The sequence below is a fragment of the Punctularia strigosozonata genome (assembly GCF_000264995.1).
Source record: "Punctularia strigosozonata HHB-11173 SS5 unplaced genomic scaffold PUNSTscaffold_5, whole genome shotgun sequence".
Classification (NCBI taxonomy): domain Eukaryota; kingdom Fungi; phylum Basidiomycota; class Agaricomycetes; order Corticiales; family Punctulariaceae; genus Punctularia; species Punctularia strigosozonata.
The window spans coordinates 961415-986219 of record NW_006767437.1 but is presented as its reverse complement, the minus strand read 5'-3'; the positions used below and the strand labels follow the sequence as shown (position 1 = coordinate 986219).

Here is a 24805-nt window from a genome sequence, read left to right as displayed (position 1 = left end):
TAATTGCAAGAATGAATCGTAGTTTCAGTGGCCCATGCATGGTCTTCCTTCTCAAAACCCTCGCAAACTCCAACCTGTCCCCGCTGGCAAGCCGCGTGAATATGAAGATTTTTACTTTCGTTCATGCACTTGGGAGTCGCATGCCGTACTTATGGCATGGTGCATGTATACATTTCCTGTGGCGATAGCAAGGCTGACTGGATGTTCGCAGAGCCGGAAGAAATGACTGACATGCTTGAGCTTGCATGTTCATGCTATGACCGTGCCGCGTTTCGGACGGATCCATTGCATCGTCTCCGATTCTGGGCGGCGGTGTCCGTGGTCACCCATGCATGGACAGGCTCCCAACGCTGGAGCACGGCTATGAGTGTGTTTGGTGACCGTTTGGTAGAGGCGCTCTCGCTATGGACAGAGCCTGGCAATGGACAGCCTGTTGCTGCAGAAGACTTGAGGGTGGACTGGGAGGATATAGTCTGCTTCCTGGGACACCATTCCGGCAACGCCCCCGATTGTTCAAGAAAGGTCGCAAAGTTCATTTTGGAGGCTCACCGACGCAACTCCCTCGCGGATGAGAGAATCATCAGTGCATTCATCAGTGGGAAACATTTTTGGGGTGGCCGCTGGAACAGTGCAAATGATGTATACAAGCACTTCGATATTCAGCCCACACCAGACGACGGAGGGGAGGCCCGCCCTTCATCGGATCCGCCTCATGATGTCCTGTTACATTCGAACTCTGGTCGGAAGTCCGTATCTAGGTCGTATCTCGGTACGGAACCCGTCAACGAAGCCGCTTCGTACAAGAGCGACCGCGGTGGTACGCAAGCCAATCACGAGCAAGATGCATCAAACGCACCCTCGACTTCCATGATCCTTCGTGCGCCGGGAACCGACTCTGGCTCGATCCGGATCGAGACGCGAGAGCCCGGAACTGGAAAGCAGAACATTCTTGACGAACCCTCGCCTTCTCATGGCCAACGGATTCCCCTTGACGCCCCCGAGATGATCACAGCCGAAGGCAACGCTTCACCTACTTTCACAGAGGAAGAGAGTAGCAAAATGGGGCGCAACGTCGAGTGTGCCAATGTGCCGACACTGCCTGCGTCGGACAGACAGGATGCGGAGGATGCGGAGGATACGTTGGATAGTGGCCCGGCCCACACCCCAGTCTCTACGTCGATCCAAGATCCACTGACGCATGACGTCGAACGCCAGGACGGCAGCGGCGAACAGGATAGCGCCAAAGATAGTGCTGCGGCGCAGGCAGAGGTCAAACGCAGCGGCGATCGAACTCTGGAGGTGGGACACGCGGACGGTGCAGGGTCGTCGTCAGAAGGAGGACACGAATAGCGGGACACCGATGTACGGCGGTCAGCGAGATTGAGCGGTATCAGACTCGTCTGTCGAATTGATCCCATAGTGTCGACGGTGTGCACGATATATAGCAAGAGAGCGTTCATAGCGCAACAGAACGCTGAGCCAGTCCTACAGAGCACTGAGTCGGTCTACTGTAATTATATCAACCCCCAACCGTGCGCGGAGCTGTTCATGCTCAGAACCTACAGAATACTGCGTCACTACTCTGACGCCGAGCTTGACGATGAGAGCGAGAGCCAGAAAGCCATCCGGGCGCTTGACCTTATTGTATCACCGCCACGGCCCACTGGCGTCTTCTTCCCTCTCCAGCCTCGACTGATCATGAGTGACTGAGTCCTCCGCCGACGGACGGTCTGTCCTCATGAGCGCCATCACCGCCGCCCTCGCAACACCATCCACCTCACAGAATGAACCAGTCAGCTCAGATGCGTCGCGCAAGGTACGTCGCACATCTTTCGTCTCAGACATCCGTCGCTCATACGCTGGCCCACTGTGCAGCGCAACATCGCCGACGCCATCCACACCCTCGACGAGGCCATCGGGCCCTCAACCTCCGACCTCTCGCCGCCTTCACAACGCCATCATGGTACACGGTCGATATACACGACTCTCGCCAAGTATGGCATAAAGACGAAAGAGCCGCGCGCTGCGTCAGTCGCGTTCAGCACTCCATGCACTGCTTGAACCGCCTTACTGACGCCCTGTACAGGACGAGTAGTCTCTCGCTTAAGTCAGAGGCGCTCGTAAAAGCTCCTCACCGCTCCGCCTTCCTCTCCCGCACCGCATCGCGTCGCAAGAAAGCCCCGGCCATCGCCAGTAGCAGCCAAACAACCTCCCTACCAGGGAAAGAGTTCTCGCCCTCCTCCGTGCCCTCCTTCATCTGCCGTCTTGGCACCTTCAAGTTCTCTACCTACGGCAACAAGCCTCTTGCGATCGACGCCGTTGCCGCGGCGAAGCGCGGCTGGACGAGCGACGGCGTGAAGAAGGACCGGCTGGTGTGCGACTTCCGCGGCGCGTCCTGGGTCGTCGCTGGTCCCGAAGGTCTGTCTTGGGATGCGGCTCGTCGAAAACAAAGGTTGCAACTCGCGTTGATGCACAAGGACCTGTGTCCATGGAAGACGCGCCAGTGCGATGGTAAGCTCCAAGCCTCCTTCGTGCACCTCACCGATTCCGGGAACTGAAACCCTCTGCAGATCCCACTTATCGCATACCACTCAAACCTCCAGCGCACATGGCTCGCGATGTCAAAGCCCGTGCTCTTCTACTTGAGCCGTTACTTGAGAGCATTCAAATTCGCCACCCCTTGGTAAGGTTCGCGATACCCTATAGACGCATGCAACTTGACCATAGACGTCAACCCCAGTTTCCGCGCACCACAATACGCTCGCCTCCGTGACCGTTCCGCCACCCTTCCAGCCTACCTCCGCCTCCCAAGTCTCGCTCTCTATCCCGCCCGAACCGACCTCCTCTCCTCCTCCGGTCTTATCGTTGCGTACTGTCGCTTTCCCTCCTTGCTACGCCGAACAATCCGACCGCACTCCCATCGCTGCACTTATCGATAGGGTGGCTTCTGCGCTGCCCTTTACATTTACAGCCGGGGTGTGCTTCATCTCGCACTCAAGATCTACGTCCTCCGCCTCAGGGGTCCAGAATGCCTACGCCTTCTCGCTTAATTAAGCTGCGAGACCGGACAGCAACGATCGTTTCCCCACGTCTCGCCCAATAGCTCAGCGCACCTGACACCGCCGCAGCGGACGTCCACGAGTACCTTTGTCCATCTGCTGCCGCACGGACGCACCACTTCTCTCCGGACAACATTGGTGCGCGCCTTGGATTCACGTCAGATACAGGAGTGCGTTACGACTGGCATAACGCACGATCCTGAGTCGCTCGCGGAGCACTACGACGCGCCAGGTTGAAGAGCGAGCTCGGCGTCCAAGCATCGAGCATTGACCGTTGCGAATGTTGCTCCGTTCATAGATCTAAACTGGAAGCTGACGCACTTTCCTTGCTTTCTTTTTCAGCAGCAACGTACCGGGAGACTCACAAACTGGCTTCCTTTGTCGCAGAACTCGAATAGAGCCGTTCGAACCTCAATGCTAGCGAGTGAGCGCGTCTTTGTGCGTCGCGCTCGTTGTTTAACGTTGACGCGTTCGCCTGGCGTGCAGTTTATCCCAACAACTGTACAGTCACGGGCCAGCGTCGCACGATTCAGTCAAGCCGGACAAGATCATGGACAACATGGTTCGGTACGTCGAGTGCGCCAGCCGTCAACGTTCCTCATACCGATTATACCGTCGACTTGACAATCCTCCATAGCGCACTTCCGGGCCACGACGCGTATCTCAAAACTCCGGAATCGTTTCATGATCTGATTGCCTTCGTTCGTTGTCACCCAGGAATTCATGCTCACCATCTCCGAGATGCGCAGGTCCAGTATTTCACCAAGTTTATTCCATCAGCGACTGGGTCTCAAGAGGGCAAATCGGGAGGGCGAACGACTCTTCGGATTCAGCTCTGGTAGCATTATCTTCGACATCGGACCCCCGTGCATTGCTAGTCCAAGCTCTATCCAAATGTGTAGCTTGTCAAATACAACCATTGATTGCTGCAGTCCCAGGAGATATAATCGTCATTGGCCTAGTACTATTTGGTGCCGGTCGTGGCCATTTGTGTGAGCCGTGGGTGGTTCGCGCGTTGTATGAACAAGGCCCACGTGCGCGACGCGACACATCCTCAGCCCCTGACGACTTCCAAGTTCTCGAGCCTCATCGCTCCACATATATCGACAAACTGGAGTCCTGCAGAGCGGCATAATGCCCACCTACAAGGAATTCACTGCTTGTATCGTGGACTCGGAAGGTCATCCGCTGCCTGAATTCGCTGTGGAAACCAAGGGCAACGAGGTTACTTGCTGGATTCCTTCGGAGGCCGGTAAGGTCAGTGTCATAGCGGCTCTGCGTAATTGGCCGCTATAGCGTGCGCTTACGTTCACCAGACATTCGGAGTACAGTGGAAAGACGACGTGCGCTCGACGGACACAAGAGGAACGGTGTTGCTGGACGGAACCGGGCGCACCTCAAGAGGAATCCAACGCAGGACCGGCCTGAACGCTACAAGATGTGACGGCATATACACATCGTCCGTGACGTATCAGAGATTTCAATTTGCCCCCATGGAGCTTTCTGGTGAGTATAATATCTAGCCTCCGTCCATCAGCAATGACTAACCGGTTGCAGATGACGACTCACTTTTATACCAGAGCGACGCTTTGACGCAGCTTGGCGAGATCCAGCTCGAGATAGACCGGGTTGTGGTTCTTGGGCACAAGGCGTTCCACAGTTCAGACGTCAAACTGCCAAGTGATGGCAAGGTCCATGAACGCTGCAAGAAGCTGGGGGGGCACCGAATAAAGTGAGCCGACAATTCGCTGTCATGCTTGGAGTTTTCTCAGTTCGTTCCCGCGCGCCAGGTTGGTAGGAGAAGAGAAGGTTGCGCCGACGGGAGTGATCCAGGTTAAAGGCATCGGTGGCGGGCCATGCGTGAAATTCGTGTTCCGCTACAGACCCCTCGGTTTGTAATGCGCACAACACATATGCGGACTTACTAATTTCTAGTTTGCAGATTTACTGAAGGCGCAGGGTATCGCCCCTTACGAGAAGAAAAGTGGACAGAAACGCCCACCTGTGCAAGAACCAGAGCACGAAGCCAACGTGAAGGCGGAAGATCCAGATCTTGAACTCGTAGACGACGATGAAATCGAGAAATTGGAGGTCAATCGCTGTCTGATATCATCATCCGCACGTTTTTGACTGACTCTCCTTCAAGAATCGCCTCAAGGCACTGCGAGAGAAGAAGAAAGCTCACAACCAGCCCCGGCCGAAGAAAAAGGTTAAAATCGAGCCTATCGGCGGCTTTGCATCGGGCGACTTCATTGATCTGACTTAGCGTCGGAATTGCTGGCGATGATTTTGTCCAGGCAGCGCTATTTTATGCGATATATAACTATTCTCAGTATGCTACTGAATACCCTGTCTCAGTCATAATATATCGGAGGAGCATCGAGCGAACACTAGACCGGAGGATCTAAAGGCGTTCGACCGGCCCCTTCCGTGGAGACAAACCATTGCTCAGTATCATTCACCAACGGGCTGAGAATACCGACTTACAATCTAAGCACACTGACCTTCAGTATTCCCGGCAACCTTCTCGCGCGGTCGGCAAGCTTGCCGAGGGACGACTCGACCAAGTGCGGCAGTGCTATCGCGTCTGACATTTATCCTGCTCATGGGCCTCGCACGTCCGGAAACAAAAGGCGGCATGGCAGGTGTTCCCGCTGAGGTCAAATCCTCCTCGTAAACCTGCGCTTGTCCCTAAACACCGCGCAAACGCAAAATGGCTTCATTAACACCCGAGGAACAGCTCTGCGACGACTGCTTCAAGGGCGTCAAGCTCGAAGGAACGCCGAGGGGCAGCGAGGTCAAGATCGGGCCGTACAATGCCTACGTCGCTACACCGGAGCAGAACAGGAACGCGAGAGCGGCAATAGTCTACTTTTACGACGCGTTTGGGTTGAAGGTATGTACGCATTGTCGGCCCGTTGTCGTGCACGGACAGCATTTTGAGGACCCGTATATACAGCTCCAGAACAACAAGCTTATCCCTGATATGATTGCAGAGAAGACCGGCTTGACCGTCTACGTTCCGGATATCTTCCATGGTACGTTTCCCGTTTTCGCTCGCCCGCATTCGCAAAGCTAACTCCGGTACCCTAGGTGGAGGAGTATCCCCGGACGCGATGAAGTTACCAGAAACGGCGGAGGAGGAAAGGTCCAAGGGATTGCTCAGCAAAATCACGACGACGGCAAAGATGCTGAGCATTATTCCTACATGTGAGATTGCCTTATCCACAGAGGAAACGACGTTCTCATGTTCACCGGTGTCGCACATACAGTCATCATGAAGTTCCGGCCCGCTTTGCATTGGGAGGCGATGACGGAGTTCCTGAACATTCTGAAGAAGGATAAAGGTCACGAGAAGCTCGGCGCAGTTGGGTTCGTAGCACGCTCCTGCCTTCACCGCCGATATTCGTGCTCACATGCATATATATGCACCCAGGTACTGCTACGGCGGCAAGTTTTCCGTGCATTTCAACGGCACCGGCGACCTGGCCGCCTCCGTCGCGTGCCACCCGTCAATGCTGAATATGGACGACATCAAGGCGATCCAGAAACCGGTCTCGTTCGCGTGCGCCGAGGCTGACTCAGCGTTTGGCGATCAGATGCGCGCGGAGGCGGAGAAGGTGCTCAAAGCGAAGAACGGCCTCGACTTAGAGTTCGTCGTCTACACGAACACCGCGCATGGGTTCGCGGCCCGGCCAAACCTGCAGATCGACGACGTTAGGAAGGGGTTCGAGGGCGCGCTGGCGCAGACGTGCAGATTCCTGTCCAAGCATTTGATTCAAGTTTCGTGAACTAGGCCTCCTTGCACGTATACCAAACGCCGTTGCTGTCCTGATATCCTGTTATGTGTGGTCAGTGGTGAGCTCGCCCTTGGTACGGAGACGGTTTTGTCGTCAATACATGGACGTAGGCGGGCAGCGTATAACAGAAGCGATGCGTACGGGCAGCTACGTCGGCACACGCAAGGCTTGCCAAAGCTCCGTTGTGAGAAGGCGTCCAGTGCATAACCATTTATGCCTTGCTGAGAAGGCGGGAATGGCCGCATGCATGTCGAACTCTTTACATAGCACCGATAGACAGTTGCACGATATCTGGATCAGGTTGCTAGTACTCGGATGACAGCTATTCGACGGAGTCTCTCCAGAACATCGGAGTACGGGACTATCGATTTGTCCAGCGTGAGGTCCAGCATCACACCCACAGTCTCGTACCTCTCGATCAAGACATCCTCGATGCGATTATCGTAGGCAATCGAGAACAAGCCTGGATCATAGGGTCCTGCATGGATGAACACCCTTTGCAGCCACGGTAGCGAAATCGTATCCGAGTATGGAGCGAGGAGCGGTACGACCGTCATGTAAGCATGAGCGTCGTGCAGCTCGAGATCCGTAGCAGTCGCGCAGCGGTCAAGGATGCGCTCGACAGGAAGCTCGCCGCCCATCTCGATGCCCATCTCGATGTAAGGAAGCAATAACCCGAGAGATTTCAGCCTGCTGAGACAGAGCAGATCGACTACTCCGAACATTGTCATTGGATCATGGTGGAAACCCACGAGGAGGGATGGGCGGGTTGCGTCGGGTGAAGCATATGCGCAGATCTCGTACCAGCTATCAAGCATAAATGCTGATATTCGCAATTTCTGCACGTAGGGCTCTCCCCCCTTACACGTGCAGTGAGTTTCGAGGAATGTCAATAATATCCCTGCATCCCATGCCAGATATTCGGTGACGAGCCGCAACGACAATGATGCGGTCGAAGGAACTCGGATGTGTGAGAGAATATCACATATTTGCGGTCCTGGGCCACATAGGTCTAGGCATGCTAGATGAGCGATCTCAACCGCTGTGTGGGGCCCTGCGATGGCTGGATCAAGGTGTGTGACTTCCGTGTGTATGACCAGGGTTTGCAGTGAGGGCATCACACGCAAGGCTGCTTCCAGCTCGCTCCCTGATGGAAACGAGTCTTCAGGGAGATCCTTCAGTTCAAGGCTGACCAGACCTTGAACGAGTGATGGACGATGCATCATCGGCCATTCCATCGAGACATGCGCGAGGTGAAGGTGGCGTAACCGAGGTGCGGATGAACCTAGAAATCCGTCTGGCAAAGAGCACGGCGATTCTAGAAAGCACTCGTGGAGGAGAGGGGCAGGGCGCGAACAGAGTTCCGGAGGGAGCGAGGTGATGTGTGATTTGAGCGCTATGCGAAGGCTTTCTATGCGATCCAGATGAGAAAGGACCGCCCTTACAGCCGCGCCATCTAACGTGCCCCTCGACGCGTCGGATACGTTCAGGTGAAGACGCGCATCCTTGGATCTCGACAAGAAGAGCTCGGTTAGATCCAGCCTTGTACGAGGCAGCATCGCCCAGAGAACGCCGGTGTCCAGCGCCGCTTCCCGCCAACGTCGGCACGCTTGAGTAAAGGCATGGCTCGAGGGAAATCGGGACGTTCCGTTCCATTCGCAAACGCAGAGGTGGAAAATGCAAGCCATGATCTCCGGAGGAAGCTGAGACACTGGGGCAAGTTGGTTACGGCGTTCACGCAACGCGCGCACTCGCTCATGCAAGGCTTGGATTTGTCTGAGAGAGGACTCGATCTCCATGTCGATTTGATCTTTCTCATCGGACAATGCTTGAAACGAGCTGAAGGGGTAGGTCGGCGGGACGCGAACGTCAACTTCGGATATGCGCAGACGAAATAATGGACATACGACGGCGTAGTATCCATAGTAAGAACCTGTTTATTCTCAATAAACCTAACAGGTGCGCGGTTAGCGCAAGTCCTGTGTAGTACTACAGTGAGTAATAGTAGCATATATGCGGGCGATTAGCTCTTACCTCTACCGCGGTCAATGTGGACGGAGGTAGAGGTTCGAGAGGTCAACCACCGGGCTTTGGCATACGCCCGGCGGTTGCCGGTGTGGGGTAAGGGGGTGACGTTGCCCGACGATCCTCATCGTCTGATATTTATAAGCGATCACGGATATGGGTGTATTTGTTAAGCGATCTAGCTCGGGGTACGATGAAGCAGAGTATGACTGTTGTTTGAAGGAGATCGTTGAAGTCAAGAGCGGGAACTGCAATATTAATCAGCCTCGCCATCATTGTTTCAGCAACGTACCTTTTACGTCGACCACCGTGCCCAGCATCTCCATCTTTCTGTGCTCAGCTTTGCCTAATTGACCGAGCTTCCAGCCTCAAATTCGTCAAAAAGATCCCGAGGGTCATAACATGGTCCTCAGGATTGGATACGGTCGGTGCAGCGCTAACTTGTCAACTTCAAGCTGTTATTCACGTTGTCCAAGTTCGCGAGCACTTCTCCTCGCCGTTGCTTCAGTACGAGGCTGCTGATGGAGGCAAGACGTTCGTGCTGGTGGAATGCCCTAGTACGTCCGGCAAAGCATGCTGGAGTCAGCGTACCCTCTTGGTTGAAGCGCGTGCGTTCAAGGCGGCACCGGTCAGTTGATCGGCAGGTTGGAGAAGGACGAGATCGACGTCGCAATGTCCGTCAGTCGTTTCATCTCCCTGTTTCTCATGTTATAAGATTAAGGCGTACTGATATCTGCATTCGTTGTGATCTGCAGTGCTCTGACGGATCCTTTAATCTCCGGGATCGCAAAGGGATCGACGGCATACAAGCTTGTGGGCAGCTATGTCAACACACCATTGAATTGGTGCGTCCCGAACTCTTTTCTCGTATTTCCATCGCGCATCTGCCAGTCACCCGGATTCTTTGGAGAGCATCTCTCAAGGTATTTTGATCGTTGTATAGGGCAGTCATCACCGGCACAAATTCCAAGTACCAGAGTATCTCTCATCTAGAGGGCACCACGATTGGTATTTCGCGCTTGGGCAGGTAAGCAGACATAACTATGTAAACGAACCAGGACCGATTCCGCGACTGCCCAGCGGGAGCCAGACGATGGCATATGTGATGGCCCTGCAGCAAGGTTGGGACACGGAAAAGATGCAGTTCAAGAGTGAGATGACACAACGTCTCCGGAGTGGATCGGGCTCATTCTCCCGTTGTCGGCAGTTAACAACGACATCCGCGGCCTGATCGACTCGGTAAACGACGGCTCGACGAGCGCGTTCATGTGGGAGTGGTTCACCACCAAGCCCTTCGTCGATGCGGGCGAATGCCGTTTCGTCAGTATCCGAGCACTGCTACCTTCCGCCCGCATACCCTGATCCCGTGTATGGCCAAAGATTGGATCCGTCCCCACTCCCTGGCCGTCCTGGCTTATTGCCGCGCACCCGTCGCGTGCGGGCTCTGCCGAGCTCCGCACATTCCTCGAGACCCTGACGGGCTACGTCCGCGCCTTTGACTCGCCCGAGAAGCGTGCTGAGGACGACGTCGAGTTTATCAAGAAGACGTGGGGGTATCCGGAGAACGACGTGAAGGTCAGTCTCCCCTCCTCTGTTATCTGTATTTCTCGACCGTTCCTCATCGTCATTGGTGTATATAGGCATGGCTACAGACTGTCGGCTACCCGGAGAACTGTGCTGCGATCCCCCGCAGTGTGATCACGGACACGATCAGGTAATGCGGAGCACAATTGGTCGTTACGACGTCGCGCTCACGCGGTTTCCGCAGCTATCTCGAGAAGGCGGGGGTGTTCAAGAGTCCCGAGGGCGGTTTTCAGGTCGAGTCGTTCGTCAACGAGGACGTCGTCCAGCTCACATGACGGAGTGCATCAATCCTAGGAGTATGAAAGCATTGCTGAGGAAACTGTTTAACGTCAATGGGAGCTGTACATTATATTCGGAAATTGGGGGGAGTATACACTGGCGTAGATAGGGTTGAAGATTTTAGAGTCCAGAGCTCGAGCTGCATGCTTCCTATGTACTGATGCGAGTGAGAGTTATGAAGGGAATATATGGTGCGAACAAAGAGAGGTAGAAAGACGACTAGATCGAGTAGATTAAGAGCGAAGATGGAGTAAGCGGCAACTTCGGGAGGGCAGTAAAAGGCAAACTTATGCGCAAAGATTACACTGAATCAAAGAGGTGCAGTCCGTTGTCGTGCGCAGATGTCGAGAGATCAAGGCTCAGATTAGAAGGTATTAGCGGGGAAAATATGCCTTCACAGTTCTTGCGTTCGCGTAGATTCCGTATCGCGCAGCCTAACCCCCGTCAGGTATCAGCACCCGAGAGATAGGCCCAAACCGGAGGAGAAGAGACTCACGCCAACCACAACCGGCCCCGCCCGCACTTGCTCCTCACCACCTCCCACTCGCGCTCGCCCCCGCGCCCGCACACCGTCTCCTCCAGCCCGATCCGACCTTCGCGCGTCCCGGGCCCTTGCAGCACCCATTCTCCACGCCAGCCCTCGCCGACCTCCGCGTCGCCCTCCCCGCCAAAATCAACGCGGACGGTCGCTAGCCACATATACTGCTCGACGACCGCGTGCCCGCCCGGCGACGCCGCGCTCTTGACGGTCACGCTCATGCGCGCGAGGCGGAAGTGGCCTTCGTCCGGGGCATCCGAGGAAGGGGTTGAGGCTCCGAGGGGTAAAGGAACAGCAGCGGGGGGTACGGGTGCGGCCGGGAGGCGGGGAAGCGTGAATCGATATACGGGATTGCCCATCAGCGGCGCGATGTGCGCGTAGTAGAGCGGCGAGGGAAGCAGCAGGGGGTCGGTCACGGGTGGTGGCGCGGGCGGAACGTAGGGAACGAGGCCTCGCCCGTCGTACACGAGCCACGTCCGGCCCGTGCCCGCCGAGAACGCGGACGTATCCGACTCGGAGGAGGCGGACATGTCGTCGGCAGGCGGGATGTAGCCAAGGTTGCAGACGACGTCGCCGGCAGAGAGGTGCGCCCAGAGGCCGGCGTCGGCGAGCTGCGCTTCGCATGCGCCGATGGAGGTGGGTGTGAGAGCCGAACACGGGTGGTATACGCGCAATACGGGTGCGCGCAGCCGCGAGGTCGCGGTGAGGATATCGTGCGCGGCGGAGGAGCCGGAGGTGAGGGAGGAGGAGGGCGACGCGGTCTGCACGGGGCGCGGGCGCGGGCGCTGAGGGCTGTGAGCTCGCTGGGGAGGGTGTACGTTCCGCAGAGAAGATTGCGAGTGCGCGGGGGAGGGGGAGGCGACAGGCGAGGAGGCACCTGAACCGCTCGAAGAGCCGTGCGTATAGGAGAATTCGTCGATGGACGGCCGCGGTTGGTGCCCGTGGGAGGCGGAGGTGCGGTGTCGCCCGTGCCGCCGGGGAGGTGTGAGCGGGAGGTCATCGTCGGGCGGTATCCACCATGACTTGCGCCAGGTACCGTTGTATTGCTTGAGCGCGTGCGGCTCTGCGAGCGGTTCTGGCAGAGGCGTCGAGCGCGACTTGCGGCCAAAAAGCGAGCGGCCGCCGACGCTCGCCGCGCGCCGGGACGCCTTCGAGGTTGCGGCCGAGACTTTGGAGGAGAGAACGGTGAGGTCGGTGAGGGAGGAAATGCCAGCTGCTCCCGGCCCAGGAGGCTGGTGCGAGAGACGCCGTGGATGTCGCGGCCGCCGGAGCGCATCGAATGCGGCCGCCGAGTCCGGGCGAGCACTATTTTGCGTATAGTACAGGGGTGCAGGGAAGTCGAGGTGCCGTAAAGACGGTTCTGAGGGAAAGGAGGACGCGCGGGGGAGGTCCGGCTCTGATTCAGGGGAAGGACGGGAGGAGGAGTACAGCAGCGCTTGTAGGAGGAGTACGAAGCGCGAATGCGCGAGAGCGAGGAGGGCATAGCGTTCCGATGTCCGTTCGAGATCGAGAGTGGGTAGCAGAGCGGAGAGCAGGGTAAGGGCGTGTGCTGGGTAGCGGTGCAACGGTACTCGTTGCGAGATCACTGCGCATTGGCAGATCAGAATGAGTCAGCGGATGAAGAGAACGACGTTGTACGCACTGAATCGCTCGAGATCGTTCATCGTGACGGGGACGTCGCGTAACCGGCGCAGATCGCTTTGCCCGAGGCAGAAGCGATATCCTGGCACATAGCGCGACAGAACGACATGCCTGAGCGCCGCGTTGCTGAAGAACAGCCGCCGGAACTCCTTCGAGAGCAAAGCCAACGAGCGGAAGTCAGCCCAGGAGAGGTGGTGCAGCAGCCGCGCGAGCGCGCCGGGTTCTTTGGCCACGCTAATGAACGGCACGCGGAGCGAGAAGGCGAAGCCCGAGAGCACCCGGGAGCGCCGGGCGGCGGTGTCGGGCTGGGGCTGGCTCGGGATCGCGGGCATCGGTGGGCGGGGACGCGCGGGCGCCTTGCGCGGGAGGGGCGGGAGGGGCTTCGGGTCATCAGGAGGAGCTGCGAGCCGGTCGGCGATGGAAAAATCGCTCGAGGACGAGGCCGTGAGCGACGGCGTGCTCGCTCCGTCCGAGCCGGTGCGCAGCATGGGGCTCGCCATCGTCCGTGCCCTTAGCTCGTCGTTCTGGGGGCCGTGTCCGTTGTCCGGGACGGCGAGCGTGAAAATTAGAAAAGCGGGAGGGAAAGGGGGGTGAATGGTATAATATATGACGGCGAGCCGGATCGGCGACGACTCCGTGTTACGCATTTTGGCGTGCCACTTCGTCACTTTCCGTGCGGTGCAACGCCTTCAGCCACCAGCGCCCGCTTCCTGCTCCGACCATCATGGCCAACGTGCGTGCATGCGGCTACTCGACTACCAGGCGCATATACTCATAGGAAATGATGTCGGCAGGCTGTCGACCTCGAGCGCGACATCTTCGGCGGCTCCGACTCTGAGCTCTCCTCAGAGGAAGACGGTGCGCAAAACCTTGCCGTGGACGCTTTTTCACCTGATATCGTGTCGTGCTGATACACGTTGTTTGTCTCCACTCGCTTAGATGTCCCGCAGCAGCGCCTGAGGGTGTCTCCGCCGCGCAGGGCGGCAATAGATGAGGAAGAGTCGTCGGCCGAGTCGGGCAGCGGGGACGATTATGCAGGTGAAAAGCGGCCCGCCTCACAAGCGAAGCGGCCGAGGAAGCAGCGGAGGCAGCGGGGAGAGGAGGGAGACTCGCGTCCCAGGGAGAGGAAGCGGAAGCGAAGGCCGCAGACGGTCGAGGACCTGAGCGAGCTGCCGCCCGAGCAAGGTGAGAACTGGTTCAACCTTCGATCTTAATTTGGCACGCATATATGCTGCGAACTGAACGTGAACGAGGGCTGACGACATGTTATGGTTAGCCAAGAAATTGCAGCTTGACATGCAGATCGAGGCGATACTGAAGCCGAAGAAGGCGGCGCGCAAGACGAAGAAGAAAAAGGGCGCGGACGAGGAGGTGCTTGACCGGTTCGCGGACGAGGAGGTGTCGCGTCTGCGGGAGGCTATGCTTGCCGCCGCGGATGACGACGAGCAGGCGAACAAAGAGAAGCTGCCTGCCACGTCCAAGTTGCGCCTGCTACCACAGGTGATGGACGTGCTTCGCAAGTACGTTTTGTTCACCATCGCCCCCTGTAACTACGTAGTACTCCGTTACTCATCACGTTCGCAGGTCGTCCCTCGAACAATCCATCATTGACAACAACCTTCTCGAAGGTGTCCGGCGCTGGCTCGAACCCCTGCCGGACAAGTCGCTCCCGGCACTCAACATCCAGCAGCAGTTCTTCCGCGAGCTGCCGACGATGAAGTTCATCGACGCCTCCGTCCTGAAAGAGTCGGGCCTCGGCCGTATCGTGCTCTTCTACACCAAATGCAGGCGCGTGACGCCGGACGTGCAGCGCACTGCGCACGCGCTCGTCGCCGCATGGTCCCGGCCGATCATCAAGCGCTCCGCGAGCTACCGCGACCGCGTCGTGCCGATGGCGGAGTCGTCCGGCGGCGCCGGAGGCGAGCGGTTGGGCAAGATACTCGAGCGCGCGAAGGAGAGCGAGAAGGGGCGGGTGAGGAAGAATGCGGTCTCGATCCCGCAGAGAGAGCTCGGGACGTATACTGTAGCGCCTCAGAGCTCGGTGATGAGCGCGGGCAAGGCAAATGTCGAGGCGAGCGTGAGGATGGACAACGAGAGGAGGATGAAGAACGCGGAGCGGCTGCGGAGTTTGACGAGGAAGATGAACCTCAAGGGTTAGAGAGGGTCGCAGTATATGCCTTCTTCATCGTTGTTATTCGTGTGGGTGAGTGCATCTCGGCGTTACATGAGCATGGTTGGTGTTGACGGACTGTAGGTAATGGCCGTGTTTCTTGTAGATCGTTCAATGTGCTATCATAGGTTCTGGCTTGCTTGTATTCCTGAAGGGCTGAAGAATGGCATCCATTCTCTTGCTTTTGCGACTGGCCAGCACACCGTCCGATCACCGACGTCAGCAAGGGGCTTTTGCTTACCGGCATCAAGGGATCAGCCTTCTATATACCAAGGTTCATGGACAAGCAAGCAAGTCCGAATAAAATTCGCGGGTATGAACCGCGTTCAGTTATTTGGTGTTCGTCCATTGTTGCATCCGTTCGTTGACGTCCTCGATTCTTCGCCCCTTGGCCGTTGCGATGCTGACGCGTGTCTTGCTCTCCCCGGTCGCTATTTTCAAGTGCTGTTTCAGGTACTCCTCGCCTGCCAGGTCTCATCCCAGGAGGAAGACCGGCGCGCTACGGTTCCGGCGTCTCCTTGAGCTGGGCCAAGGCACCCTTCTACGACCATCCTCGCTATTCTTTCCCTGAACCACCGCGTACGGTCTCAGTGGATGCAAAGCCCCTTGTCGTGGTCATCACCCCCGAGAGACTTGTCGAACCTGTTGCTTGTGGCGGCTTGCCTCTGAAAGCGAGGATCCGTGGAGGCGTCCGGGGTCCGGGGCAAGGTCCGTTTCTTCATCCGTCAGATTCTCGGACGTCTGACCGTATCATGGCAGGTGTCCGCCGGCAACGTCGCGACGGCGTGAAAACCGTTTCCACCGTACCACCAAGCCAAGGAACGCCACTCCGGCGGTTTACTCGATCGCACGCCCTGCGACTAGTCTCAGAATCCGGCGCCCCTGCGCCCTCTTCTTGGTGAGATGAGGGCGGTTCCGATGGACCACACCTTGCCCCCCCGGTGCGAGACAATCACGTCTTCTGACTCTGATTATTTCCACCTTGCTGACCTTGTTTCACCGAGACGCCCCTGGTTCACCGCGCAGCATTACATGTGAAGTACTTGATCAATGCCGACTCCTCCGGATTTATCGTGACGTCGTGCTGGTCAACGATGGGGTTGGTGAGTCCGACCGCGCGACGTGGAGCATAAACGTCATTACCGAAGGTGACTGGAATGCCGTTCTGTAGACGCGGTTCTGCGTGCAACGTGTATAGTCTCATGCCGCTAGACTTATGTCCGCACTCGCCCTTTCCAATGATGCGATCGCGCTTGATACGCCAAAGCATTCTCTGCTTTCAAAGATTCCGCGTCGGCCTTTGATCGCTCCCTTGCCACATTTCTCCGTTCACATGCATGTCACTGTTTGTGTGCCTTCGCTCAAGATTCTTTGGTGCACAGGTTCAGGCTCGTTGGCAAGATCCGCCGGGGTCCATCTTGACATCGCGCACATGGCAGATGGTACCCACCGACGCCCATAGATACTACACGCGGGCGAGAGAGAGGGTAAAGCTTCCAGTTCCACGCTCTCGTTGACGTGCCGGCGTCTCCTTATGATCGTCTCGTCCTGCAGGCGCCAACATGCGACGACGTCGATCTCTTCCATCTGTCTGGCCATATATGGCCTGCATGTGACGGCACCCACCTCGAGGCTACCTCACGACCAAGGAAGGTAGCAAGGTAAGGCGGCGTTGTCTCGGTCTCAGCAGTGCAGCTTGGGGCGGTATGCTTCAAGCGAGGAGTAAACTCCTGATCTCACTCAGGGCCGGTGACGATAAACGTGCCCGGTAGGTTTCGTACCGTATCGAACCGCACTGGTGTGAGGTACCCCGACGCCCGCTCCAGGGGGGTAAGCTAGGTTTCAATTCGGGTGTCATCCTGGAAACATACTACATCGCCATGGTACGACCGTCGACAGATCGCTCGCATTTGCTAACCTTGGCTCATCTTATCGCCATACCATTGTCGCGAAGGTCGTCGTCGCGTATAGAGAGGCAAGCGTCCTTGACTTCTGATGGACCTTGTGCCACTCGAAGAGGGAGGGGAGGCGCCTCGAGGCGGGACCCCGAATGGGGGGGAAGCTGGCGTCGTGGCGGGGGGTTTGTGATCGTGAAGCGGGATTTGGGTGATGATGCAGATGTTTGTGATATCGACCGAGATGGGATCTGATTCCGGTTTGGACGATTCTGATGATCACATGCGGGCCACTCATGGGGATGCGGACGGGGTTAAACAAGGTTTAGGTCGAAGCAAGGTCGAAGTCTATTGCGTTGAGTATTACTATGCTGTAATCGGATAAGGAGGAGGTTCGGTCCGGTGCAGGAGTGCTTGGAAAGGAAAGCGATACCAGCGATCGGGAACGAAGCTCTGTCGACCTGGATTGGGGAGGAGGTTTGTCTCCGCCGATCATCCTGGCGGGATGAGAGCGTCATGCGCGGTTTGGTGGGTATGGGATGCGTGGGGTGAAAGAATTACATGGTTTGCGGGGAACCGGTGCATGAACCTTTCGGTGCGAGCAGCCGAAGGTGTACTGGGAAGGGATAAGCCTGGGTAACATGGTAATATTGAGGATATGTTAGTTCACCGTCGACGTCAGGTACGCGACGGGCAACGTGTATGAGGTTTAGGGCAGGGCGGTCGGTATCCATCCGCTATTCTTGCGTTTTATTTTTATGCTTGCTGGGATCGTGAGGCTGTTTGAAGGTGTCGCACTGTGAGATCGTACCGACACGCCCTCGGTCCCTTGGTAAATGGAGAAACAGAGTGCTATACTTACGCGAGGATGAAACCGATATGTCGGGATAGCGATGTGAATATTGAACAGGATGGGAGTATCCGGGGGTCGCCGCTCATTCCGGCGGGCAAAGAGAAACGCAAATACGGAGCGCACGCCCATTGTGCCCTTCAGTCACTGCCCTCCGTCTTCGTCGTCGTCGTTCGTCCCTCGCTCTCTCTTCTCGCTCTTCCCCCCGACGCCCCCGACGATGCACCAGGGCGGACGCGGCGGCGTCGTTCCCCCGCCGCTCGCGCTTGCGATGCCGCGCCCTCACCTTGTGCGCACGCGCAGCGGCGCGAGCCGCTCCTCCCTCGCGAGCCCGCGCACGCCGAGCTGCCGCTCGCCCGTTCCATCCGCGTTCTTCTGCCCCGGCAGCAGGAAGAGCACCGACAGCTGGGGAAGCTCGGTCGATGGCGACGAACCCGAGTTCGAATGGCAGACCGACCAAGTTCTGCTGCTCTCCCGCGTGAGTATTTTATTCTCTCGGTCTTCTCCCCCTGTACGACGTGCGAGACGCGTGCTGATGATTATTCCGCAGACTCTCGACGCGCTACCCGCCCATATCCTCACGCCATTCAACGGTTCCGTCCCGCCCGCCAACCTCCTCGACAAGGTCGCCCGCGGCGTCGCACAAGCCAAGGGCCCCGAGCAATGGCCGCATTCCGTGCGCGCGACGCGCGCCAAGCTGCTTGAGCTCGCTAAATCGCGCGCAAAAGAGGAGCGCCAGAAGCTGGTTTTGCGCGAGGAGGAGGAACATCCGCTCAGGACGGGATCGCCGATGGACGTGCTGCGGCAGAGCACGAATACGCCCGACAGGCCGGCAGGACGGAGCAAGCTACCGCTGTACAGGCAGTCGAGCATGGACTTCATGCAGAGCGCGCGACTAAGCGGGTCCAGTGACCGCATGGCACGGTGAGCATGTTCATTGTTCTTCCATCCGTCTGCACGCCGTACTAAACGCATATATTCTAGCCTCACGAGCCGCCTCCAACGAGTCGCAAACGCGCACCCGTCATCATATCATCCCTACTCCCGCCCACGTCCCCGCTCTCCTTCCCCCAATTCCAACGAAATATCAAACTCGAACTCGACTGGGAGCACCGGTCGCACTGAACTTTCTCTAGGACCCACTCTAATTTCCTCGACGCCTTCGTCGACCACGCTCAACTCGTCCTCTGTCTCGTCGCGCCTGCAAACAGACGCGAAGAAGAAGGCTGCGCAGCGGAGCTCGACGTCGAGCGACGGCTCCGGCCTTGGCTGGGTGCTCGATCCGCGCATACAGCGCATCCGCCGCTCGGACTCGTTCTCGTCGCTGTCGGCCTCGAACGGCTCGCCCCGGAATTCGGGCGTATATGCGCTCAACGTACCGCCGATCCTCAAGCGCGCCGCGTCGTACTCGACGATATCCACTACGTCCTCCGACGGGACGAAGATCAGCGTCGACCCGCCTACTCCTTCCCACCTACGTACCAATCATAACAATTACTTTACACGGCCTCAAACCATGGGACACAACCGGATAGACAGTTTCGCGAGCACGTCTTCCACATCGTCGGACGAAGAGGATAAAGCTCGCACGAAGCTGGCCAAGAAGATGCGTGTCAAGAGCCCGTCGCCGACGCCTACCGCGCCACCCTGCACACCCGGCGCGCCGGCGCCGGCCCTCGGTCAAGGCAAATCTAGCACCAAGACGAGACGCTCTCAGTTGCCGACCCTCGCGCCCTCCAAGGGCTTCTCGACCCCACAAGTTCAAGCGCCGACGAAGAAGATTGCTACGCTCTCTCCGAGCACGACGCAACGGCCGCGGCTGAGGCAGAATGTGCAGCGGAACCCGAGCATGCTGGGTCCCGAGTTGCCCAAGATTCCCGCGTCGCCTTCTCCCACGACCGAAACACCGGCATTGAGGGCTAAGACTGCCACACCTGCGGGGGGCGCGAGCGTGAAGCGGAAGAAGACGTCCGGAGCGCTCTCGCCCGCTTCTCCGGGCACGCCGCCGCCGCCGACGCCCGCGAGCCCGTCGCTGAGCCCCGGGCAGCACCGCCCGCTGCGGCGCATGAAGGCGATCCCGCTCAAGGGCGTCCCGCACCTCGCGAAGCGGATCTCGTTTGGCAGCCTCGCGGCGCCGAGAGAGGAGGCGCCGGCGCCGGTCGTGCACCATCTTCCGCGGACGGACGACGGGAACGGGCTCGGGAGCGCGTTCCAGCTGCATTGAGCGTGCGTCGACGTCCCTTGCGTCCAAGGGAGGATTCCACGGAAGGGGGCGGCGCCCTGTCCTCCTTCTGCGTCTTCTGCTCAAAATGGCAGAACCGTATGCCTAGTGTAACATCATTCCAGCCTCTACCGCAACTACCCAACACTCATGGACACGATCTCGTCCGTTATTATTTCATCATCATCAACAACAAACATCAGATGGGACAGCGCTCGTCTCGGATTCCCCGTCTTCATCCAACCCAATCCGACGCGTCTGTTCGTCCCGGCCCGGTCATCCTCAGCATTCTCGGCATCGTCCCGTTTCTCAAAATTATCAAGTTCAAGGACATTCTCTCCCTCCCCTCTGGTCTCTCTTCGACCCATGCGTCTTGGGCATGCGAACGCGTCCGTAGCCACACCGACTGCAACCCATATCGACTGCTTGCGAATCCCCGCTGCTACCCGCCACCGACCCTCCGACTCGCTTGCGACCGCGCCAATTCTCGCGCCTCCACACACGCTCGACTCCGTACGCGTACATGCGCCCCCTCGGTTCTCTGAGGAGACTCGGCGCCCCTGCTTTACCATCCGATGCTCTCGCTGCACCGTAGTTTGGTGCTCCTCCTGCACACATCGTCAACCCGCCATGCGCCCATCGCGCATACATCCGGCCTTTCCACCCGCTCTGACATGCTCAGGTTACCTGACAACACGTACCCTCCTTCTCTCATAGATCGGTCCCGCGTCACTCTCGTTCAATCTCCCACCGACATCCTCGTTCCGTTTTGGAAACCACTGTACACTCCCTTCATCTCGCGCTTGTATAGCCCCCCTTCGTCATCGGCATCACACGGACACACCACTCTCATTCAGGCAACTCCCCTCTCCTCGGTCTCAAATCTCACATATCGGTTCGATAAGTTATTACCTCGCCGGAACCGGAATTCTGGTCGGGTTGTGTGTGCTTATATCCTTCCCCCCCTCCGCCCCATCCTCCCTACATCTCGCTAACGGAGCGACCGTCCGCCCGCTTATCGCGGCGCTAACCTCCCCGATTTATACATCGCATACGCTCCTTAGCTGGCTTCGTACCCACCCAAACCACCCTCGTTATCCAAGTGGGCAATACGCTCACTTCTCTATCAACTTTGATTTTCGCCTCTCACTCTCCCCTCCCCTCCCTCATCCAAACGCAGGACCTTTCGAGTCCTTGGTCGCAGCGCGGTCCTCTTTGCACGTATTCACGCATCCGGGTCGGTCGCAATACATCCACCTCCCCCTGCTTGTCCCTTTCTTCCTTGCTTCTCTCGCAGCTTTTCTTTTCGGTGTAACCTCAAACGTTTTGCTTCTTACTCAAAATCGCCCTCTTTTCTTTGTATTTCCTTGCTTGTATTCAGGTTGGATTCGTTTTCTGTGCAAATATGGATCGTTTATTTTGCCGAGCTATGGAATGAGAGTCGTCGATACGACGATACTTGCAAAAATTCCTAAGAGGTAGTATCGCATGTGCAATCTCTCTGTAACAAGTCTGCTTGAACTTGCGCGCCGGTCAACATATCACACGTCGGAGGAAGCTTGATTTTCGCTGGGGAGGCCACAGGTAAGAATGCTCCCCACATCGTTTGGAACTCGAGCAGATGCATTATGAAGTCTTGCAGGGTACATAGGGACGAAAGTAGACAGTGATACTGCCGAAGCGGGCGCACCCGTCAGAACCCGAAACGCCAACGCAAAAGACCAGAGGACAGACTCACGAGAGACCGGACGACTCCCCGGCCGGCGAAGGCGTTATATCCCGATACCCGTCTCCGATGCCTGCCTCTGCGCCTCGATGCGGTATAACTCCGCGTCCGCTTGCTGTTGCGCTCGCGCTGCGCGCCGTTCCGCAATCTCCGCACGCTTCTCGCGGATGAGCTCCTGCACGCGCTGGTCGCCGTGGTAGACGTAGTACCCGATCACGCCAAAGACGCCCATGTATGCCGCGTGCGCTGCCGGGTCTGTGGACGTGCCAAAGAAAGCGAGGGTCAGCTAGGTGGTTGCCGGGCGAGGAGAAGGATGAAAACACGGACAGTGCATGAGTGGTCGTTTTTGAATCCCGAGTTGCCAGAAGCGAGTGGCGAGGCCAAACAGGCTGAAGCCGACGGCGCTCTTCAGCGCCTCCTTGTTTTGTGAGGAGGGGGAGGCGGACATGGTGGAATGTCCGGCTGCAAGGTCGCGGTTGGGTGAGAGGGAATCAGACGGAGTTTGCCGAGCTATCCGTTCACGCCACTGCCGGGACTGAGCGCAAGCCACACAGGTCTTTCAATCACTTGTACATCGTCCATACACCTCTCAGCTTTCTGGAGCTCAAGCATACGGCATGTCTACAGCAAACTGGCCGGAGGATGTTCGCGTGAAAATCGAGACCGCACAGAAATTGAAGGATCAGGGCGACCAAGCATTCAAGGCGGGAGATGCGAGAGGAGGTGAGTCGAAGCGCTCCTTCCGTTGCCGATCGAAGGCGATTTTGACCTGGCAAACAGCACTGGTACACTATCATCAGGTGAATATATCTCAATTATCAGTTGCGGTTCGGTGGTGCCAACGCCCATAAGTAGTCCCTCATGTACGTGAAAGGTATCAGCAGGTAAACACTTCGGTCATACGTTCCACGACCGATGGGCCGGAATAAACTGATCATATGCGCGTAGAAATACCACCGATGCCATGTCCGGCGGGGCCAATGACGGAACGAGACCCAAGACCGAGGTGAGCAACCCCGCCACTCGTCGTGTTACGCCTCCTCATCGCGTCGCGACAGGTAGATGAATTCGAGGAGAAGATCTACGCCAATATGTCTGCATGTCACCTAAAAACTGAGAATTGGAGACGAGCGGTTGAGACCGCCGATCAGGTCCTCTCTCCTCTATCACCGCCGGAGACCGTGGCTGATATGCGTCCCGTAGGCCCTCAAGAAGAACCCTGACAACTGGAAGGCCATGTTCCGGAAAGGAAAGGCGCTGGGATTGCAAGGCTACTACGAGAAGGCTACAGCTATCCTGGAGGATCTGGCGAAAAAGAATCCAGCGGGTACGTGAACTTCGCGGAATAGACGTTTGGTAGGAATCCAACATGATCTCATGTAGATGAGCCGGCGGTGTCTGCGGAGCTCAAGCGTATCCGCGCGCTCGATAAGGAGGCTGAGAAGAAACACAACCAGAAGATGAAAGGTGCGTGTGCTGAGCTTTTCGCTGGGTCGACTTTCGGTCGAAGCTGATCCTTGATTCTGCTACAGGGTGGCTGTCGCGTGACAAAGGTGAAAACTGGTTGCTCGGAAATCAGGCGTCATCTAGCACTGAGGATGAGGAGATGGAGGAGATCAAGTCTCCTGCCATCCAGGCAGCTGGGTTGTAGGGCCCGGGAAAGGCTGGGCTGGCCACATAGTCCTATTTTTCTTGGCAGATTTTCACCTTCGACGTTCCCACTCGAGCTCATTTTTTCTACTCGCATTTTCTCTTCGTTATTTCACCGCATACTCCATTAACTTTGTACCTGTATACATTGCCGTGAGCCACAGATTCACTCAGTCCGCAGAGCCTCGTCCGACTCTGTTACGCGATCACGTGCATTGGTGACGCATCGTTCCGCCGAAAAACGTGACGAACGAGGACTCTGCTGCTTGTCAACTTGTATTGTGGCTGGTGATGCTCAGGAGCATATAGACCATGGCAAACCCACACAGACAATCAATCTCAATGGATATATTGAACAGTTACTTCCCCGTCGTAAAAAGTGTCCGCGAGTATCTCTCCATCGTGGTACAAGACGATATGGCGTGGGGCAACGCTAGCACGGACCCAACCAACTACATGGACCTGCTTGACAGGGGCCTGATTGGGATCGATAGCATCGAGACAATGACCTCCATAAGACTGCGCGTTGAAACTGCAGGCATGGGCATGCGAGAGGTACGCGAACTTCAGTGCGATTATAAGACACGACTGATAACCGATGGCTGTTGAAGATTGTAGACAAAGCTCAGGAGCGGCTGTTTGCCAAACATGGCGGGAGACCGAACAATATCATCACTGCTGGTTATCGATCCGTGCGTAATTCGCACTGGTGCCTTGCTCCGTACTGAGGGGCATAGGCAGGCATCTAAGCGCTCAGAACGCGGGAAAGTTGGTATGAACAGGATCAGCGTCACCAACTTCTTCGTCAACACCATCGTTACCGCTCTCCAGACTCCGGAATGGGAGCTCCTTCTGGCAAGGTGCAGTGTTCGTCTTGGGCGGGAGGATTCCAGAATACTGATAGCACCGCGAATGGCAGGATAGGCCCCACTGCCATGCTCCATCTTCTCACTGAAACGTCTATCTTTGTCCCTTTGCCGAACGACTGCTACTGCCAAGTTGCAGGCGACTTTCTCGTCCACCGCAAGGCACCTGCTCTGACAACAAACAACGCTAACCGTCCCCAGGCACTTCCCAAGAATAGTCATGAGCATATCTCGGACGGCGGTATGATCTCGTGTAAGAGGAAAGCGGACCCGGAAATGGATCCAATGGAGCATCAACCGGCCAAGCGACGACGGCTTACCCTCAGCCGTTCAACGTCGTCTGCCTTTGCTGGTTCATTCCGGGCGGTCAATAGAACCACCGTGCTACGGTGCGAATAACTTTCAAAGCTTGCCGCGTAACCTGATCATACTATTGCCCTCTCAGCCATACACCTGCCGATATATCTTTCCACCGGGCCAGCCTCTTTTATGCGCGACTGG

At 57.2% G+C, this 24805-nt stretch overlaps 10 protein-coding genes across 10 annotated transcripts; 8 read left to right on the top strand and 2 right to left on the bottom strand.

The window, feature by feature from the left end:
- Positions 1-1738: 1738 nt before the first annotated feature.
- Positions 1739-3054, top strand: PUNSTDRAFT_133486 (uncharacterized protein; the record flags this gene model as incomplete). The annotated part of the gene is made up of 5 exons (XM_007382919.1): positions 1739-1816; positions 1876-2027; positions 2087-2511; positions 2571-2683; positions 2728-3054. The coding sequence occupies 5 exons, from the start codon at positions 1739-1741 to the stop codon at positions 3052-3054; spliced, it is 1095 nt and encodes a 364-aa protein (XP_007382981.1).
- A 1139-nt stretch (positions 3055-4193) lies between these two features.
- Positions 4194-5444, top strand: PUNSTDRAFT_125812 (uncharacterized protein; the record flags this gene model as incomplete). Its single annotated transcript, XM_007382918.1, has 6 exons — positions 4194-4316; positions 4376-4565; positions 4617-4791; positions 4850-4950; positions 5002-5150; positions 5206-5444. 6 exons carry the CDS (start codon positions 4194-4196, stop codon positions 5323-5325), a joined length of 858 nt encoding a protein of 285 aa, XP_007382980.1. The 3' UTR covers positions 5326-5444.
- A 328-nt stretch (positions 5445-5772) lies between these two features.
- On the top strand, positions 5773-6850 carry PUNSTDRAFT_66291 (alpha/beta-hydrolase; the record flags this gene model as incomplete). Its single annotated transcript, XM_007382917.1, has 5 exons — positions 5773-5955; positions 6019-6108; positions 6182-6269; positions 6332-6431; positions 6496-6850. 5 exons carry the CDS (start codon positions 5773-5775, stop codon positions 6848-6850), a joined length of 816 nt encoding a protein of 271 aa, XP_007382979.1.
- A 305-nt stretch (positions 6851-7155) lies between these two features.
- On the bottom strand, positions 7156-7584 carry PUNSTDRAFT_133483 (uncharacterized protein; the record flags this gene model as incomplete). Its single annotated transcript, XM_007382916.1, has 1 exon — positions 7156-7584. The coding sequence occupies one exon, from the start codon at positions 7582-7584 to the stop codon at positions 7156-7158; it is 429 nt and encodes a 142-aa protein (XP_007382978.1).
- Positions 7585-9208: 1624 nt separating this feature from the next.
- Positions 9209-13467, top strand: PUNSTDRAFT_143174 (uncharacterized protein). The gene is made up of 11 exons (XM_007382915.1): positions 9209-9308; positions 9361-9441; positions 9504-9558; positions 9640-9729; positions 9828-9911; positions 9965-10035; positions 10092-10204; positions 10265-10459; positions 10525-10598; positions 10653-12870; positions 12928-13467. The coding sequence occupies exons 1-10, from the start codon at positions 9287-9289 to the stop codon at positions 10741-10743; spliced, it is 876 nt and encodes a 291-aa protein (XP_007382977.1). The 5' UTR covers positions 9209-9286; the 3' UTR covers positions 10744-12870; positions 12928-13467.
- Positions 13468-13551: 84 nt separating this feature from the next.
- Positions 13552-15290, top strand: PUNSTDRAFT_125809 (uncharacterized protein). Its single transcript, XM_007382914.1, has 6 exons — positions 13552-13659; positions 13721-13784; positions 13866-14111; positions 14203-14446; positions 14511-15129; positions 15181-15290. The coding sequence occupies exons 1-5, from the start codon at positions 13651-13653 to the stop codon at positions 15082-15084; spliced, it is 1137 nt and encodes a 378-aa protein (XP_007382976.1). The 5' UTR covers positions 13552-13650; the 3' UTR covers positions 15085-15129; positions 15181-15290.
- A 2694-nt stretch (positions 15291-17984) lies between these two features.
- On the top strand, positions 17985-21219 carry PUNSTDRAFT_143172 (uncharacterized protein). The gene is made up of 3 exons (XM_007382913.1): positions 17985-18319; positions 18392-18765; positions 18826-21219. The coding sequence occupies exons 1-3, from the start codon at positions 18062-18064 to the stop codon at positions 20063-20065; spliced, it is 1872 nt and encodes a 623-aa protein (XP_007382975.1). The 5' UTR covers positions 17985-18061; the 3' UTR covers positions 20066-21219.
- Positions 21220-21545: 326 nt separating this feature from the next.
- On the bottom strand, positions 21546-22262 carry PUNSTDRAFT_51891 (uncharacterized protein). Its single transcript, XM_007382912.1, has 3 exons — positions 22116-22262; positions 21801-22043; positions 21546-21734 (listed from the first exon to the last, which is right to left on the bottom strand). The coding sequence occupies exons 1-2, from the start codon at positions 22234-22236 to the stop codon at positions 21835-21837; spliced, it is 330 nt and encodes a 109-aa protein (XP_007382974.1). The 5' UTR covers positions 22237-22262; the 3' UTR covers positions 21546-21734; positions 21801-21834.
- Positions 22263-22402: 140 nt separating this feature from the next.
- Positions 22403-23608, top strand: PUNSTDRAFT_143170 (TPR-like protein; the record flags this gene model as incomplete). Its single annotated transcript, XM_007382911.1, has 8 exons — positions 22403-22511; positions 22569-22588; positions 22644-22672; positions 22737-22794; positions 22847-22939; positions 22992-23115; positions 23172-23255; positions 23321-23608. The coding sequence occupies 8 exons, from the start codon at positions 22406-22408 to the stop codon at positions 23437-23439; spliced, it is 633 nt and encodes a 210-aa protein (XP_007382973.1). The 3' UTR covers positions 23440-23608.
- A 604-nt stretch (positions 23609-24212) lies between these two features.
- PUNSTDRAFT_66150 (uncharacterized protein) lies at positions 24213-24703 on the top strand (the record flags this gene model as incomplete). The annotated part of the gene is made up of 2 exons (XM_007382910.1): positions 24213-24298; positions 24358-24703. The coding sequence occupies 2 exons, from the start codon at positions 24213-24215 to the stop codon at positions 24701-24703; spliced, it is 432 nt and encodes a 143-aa protein (XP_007382972.1).
- Positions 24704-24805: the final 102 nt, after the last annotated feature.

Coding starts and splice junctions, on each gene's coding strand:
- PUNSTDRAFT_143174 (XM_007382915.1), top strand. CDS start 9,287: ATGGTCCTCAGGATTGGATACG. Junction 9,559..9,639: donor GACGAGATCGACGTCGCAAT/GTCCGTCAGTCG, acceptor TGTGATCTGCAG/TGCTCTGACGGATCCTTTAA. Junction 9,730..9,827: donor GTCAACACACCATTGAATTG/GTGCGTCCCGAA, acceptor ATCGTTGTATAG/GGCAGTCATCACCGGCACAA.
- PUNSTDRAFT_125809 (XM_007382914.1), top strand. Junction 13,785..13,865: donor GCTCTCCTCAGAGGAAGACG/GTGCGCAAAACC, acceptor CCACTCGCTTAG/ATGTCCCGCAGCAGCGCCTG. Junction 14,447..14,510: donor GTGATGGACGTGCTTCGCAA/GTACGTTTTGTT, acceptor TCACGTTCGCAG/GTCGTCCCTCGAACAATCCA.
- PUNSTDRAFT_143172 (XM_007382913.1), top strand. CDS start 18,062: ATGCACCAGGGCGGACGCGGCGGCGTCGTTCCCCCGCCGCTCGCGCTT. Junction 18,320..18,391: donor AAGTTCTGCTGCTCTCCCGC/GTGAGTATTTTA, acceptor ATTATTCCGCAG/ACTCTCGACGCGCTACCCGC. Junction 18,766..18,825: donor TCCAGTGACCGCATGGCACG/GTGAGCATGTTC, acceptor CATATATTCTAG/CCTCACGAGCCGCCTCCAAC.
- PUNSTDRAFT_51891 (XM_007382912.1), bottom strand. CDS start 22,236: ATGTCCGCCTCCCCCTCCTCACAAAACAAGGAGGCGCTGAAGAGCGCC. Junction 22,044..22,115: donor AAAACGACCACTCATGCACT/GTCCGTGTTTTC, acceptor GCACGTCCACAG/ACCCGGCAGCGCACGCGGCA.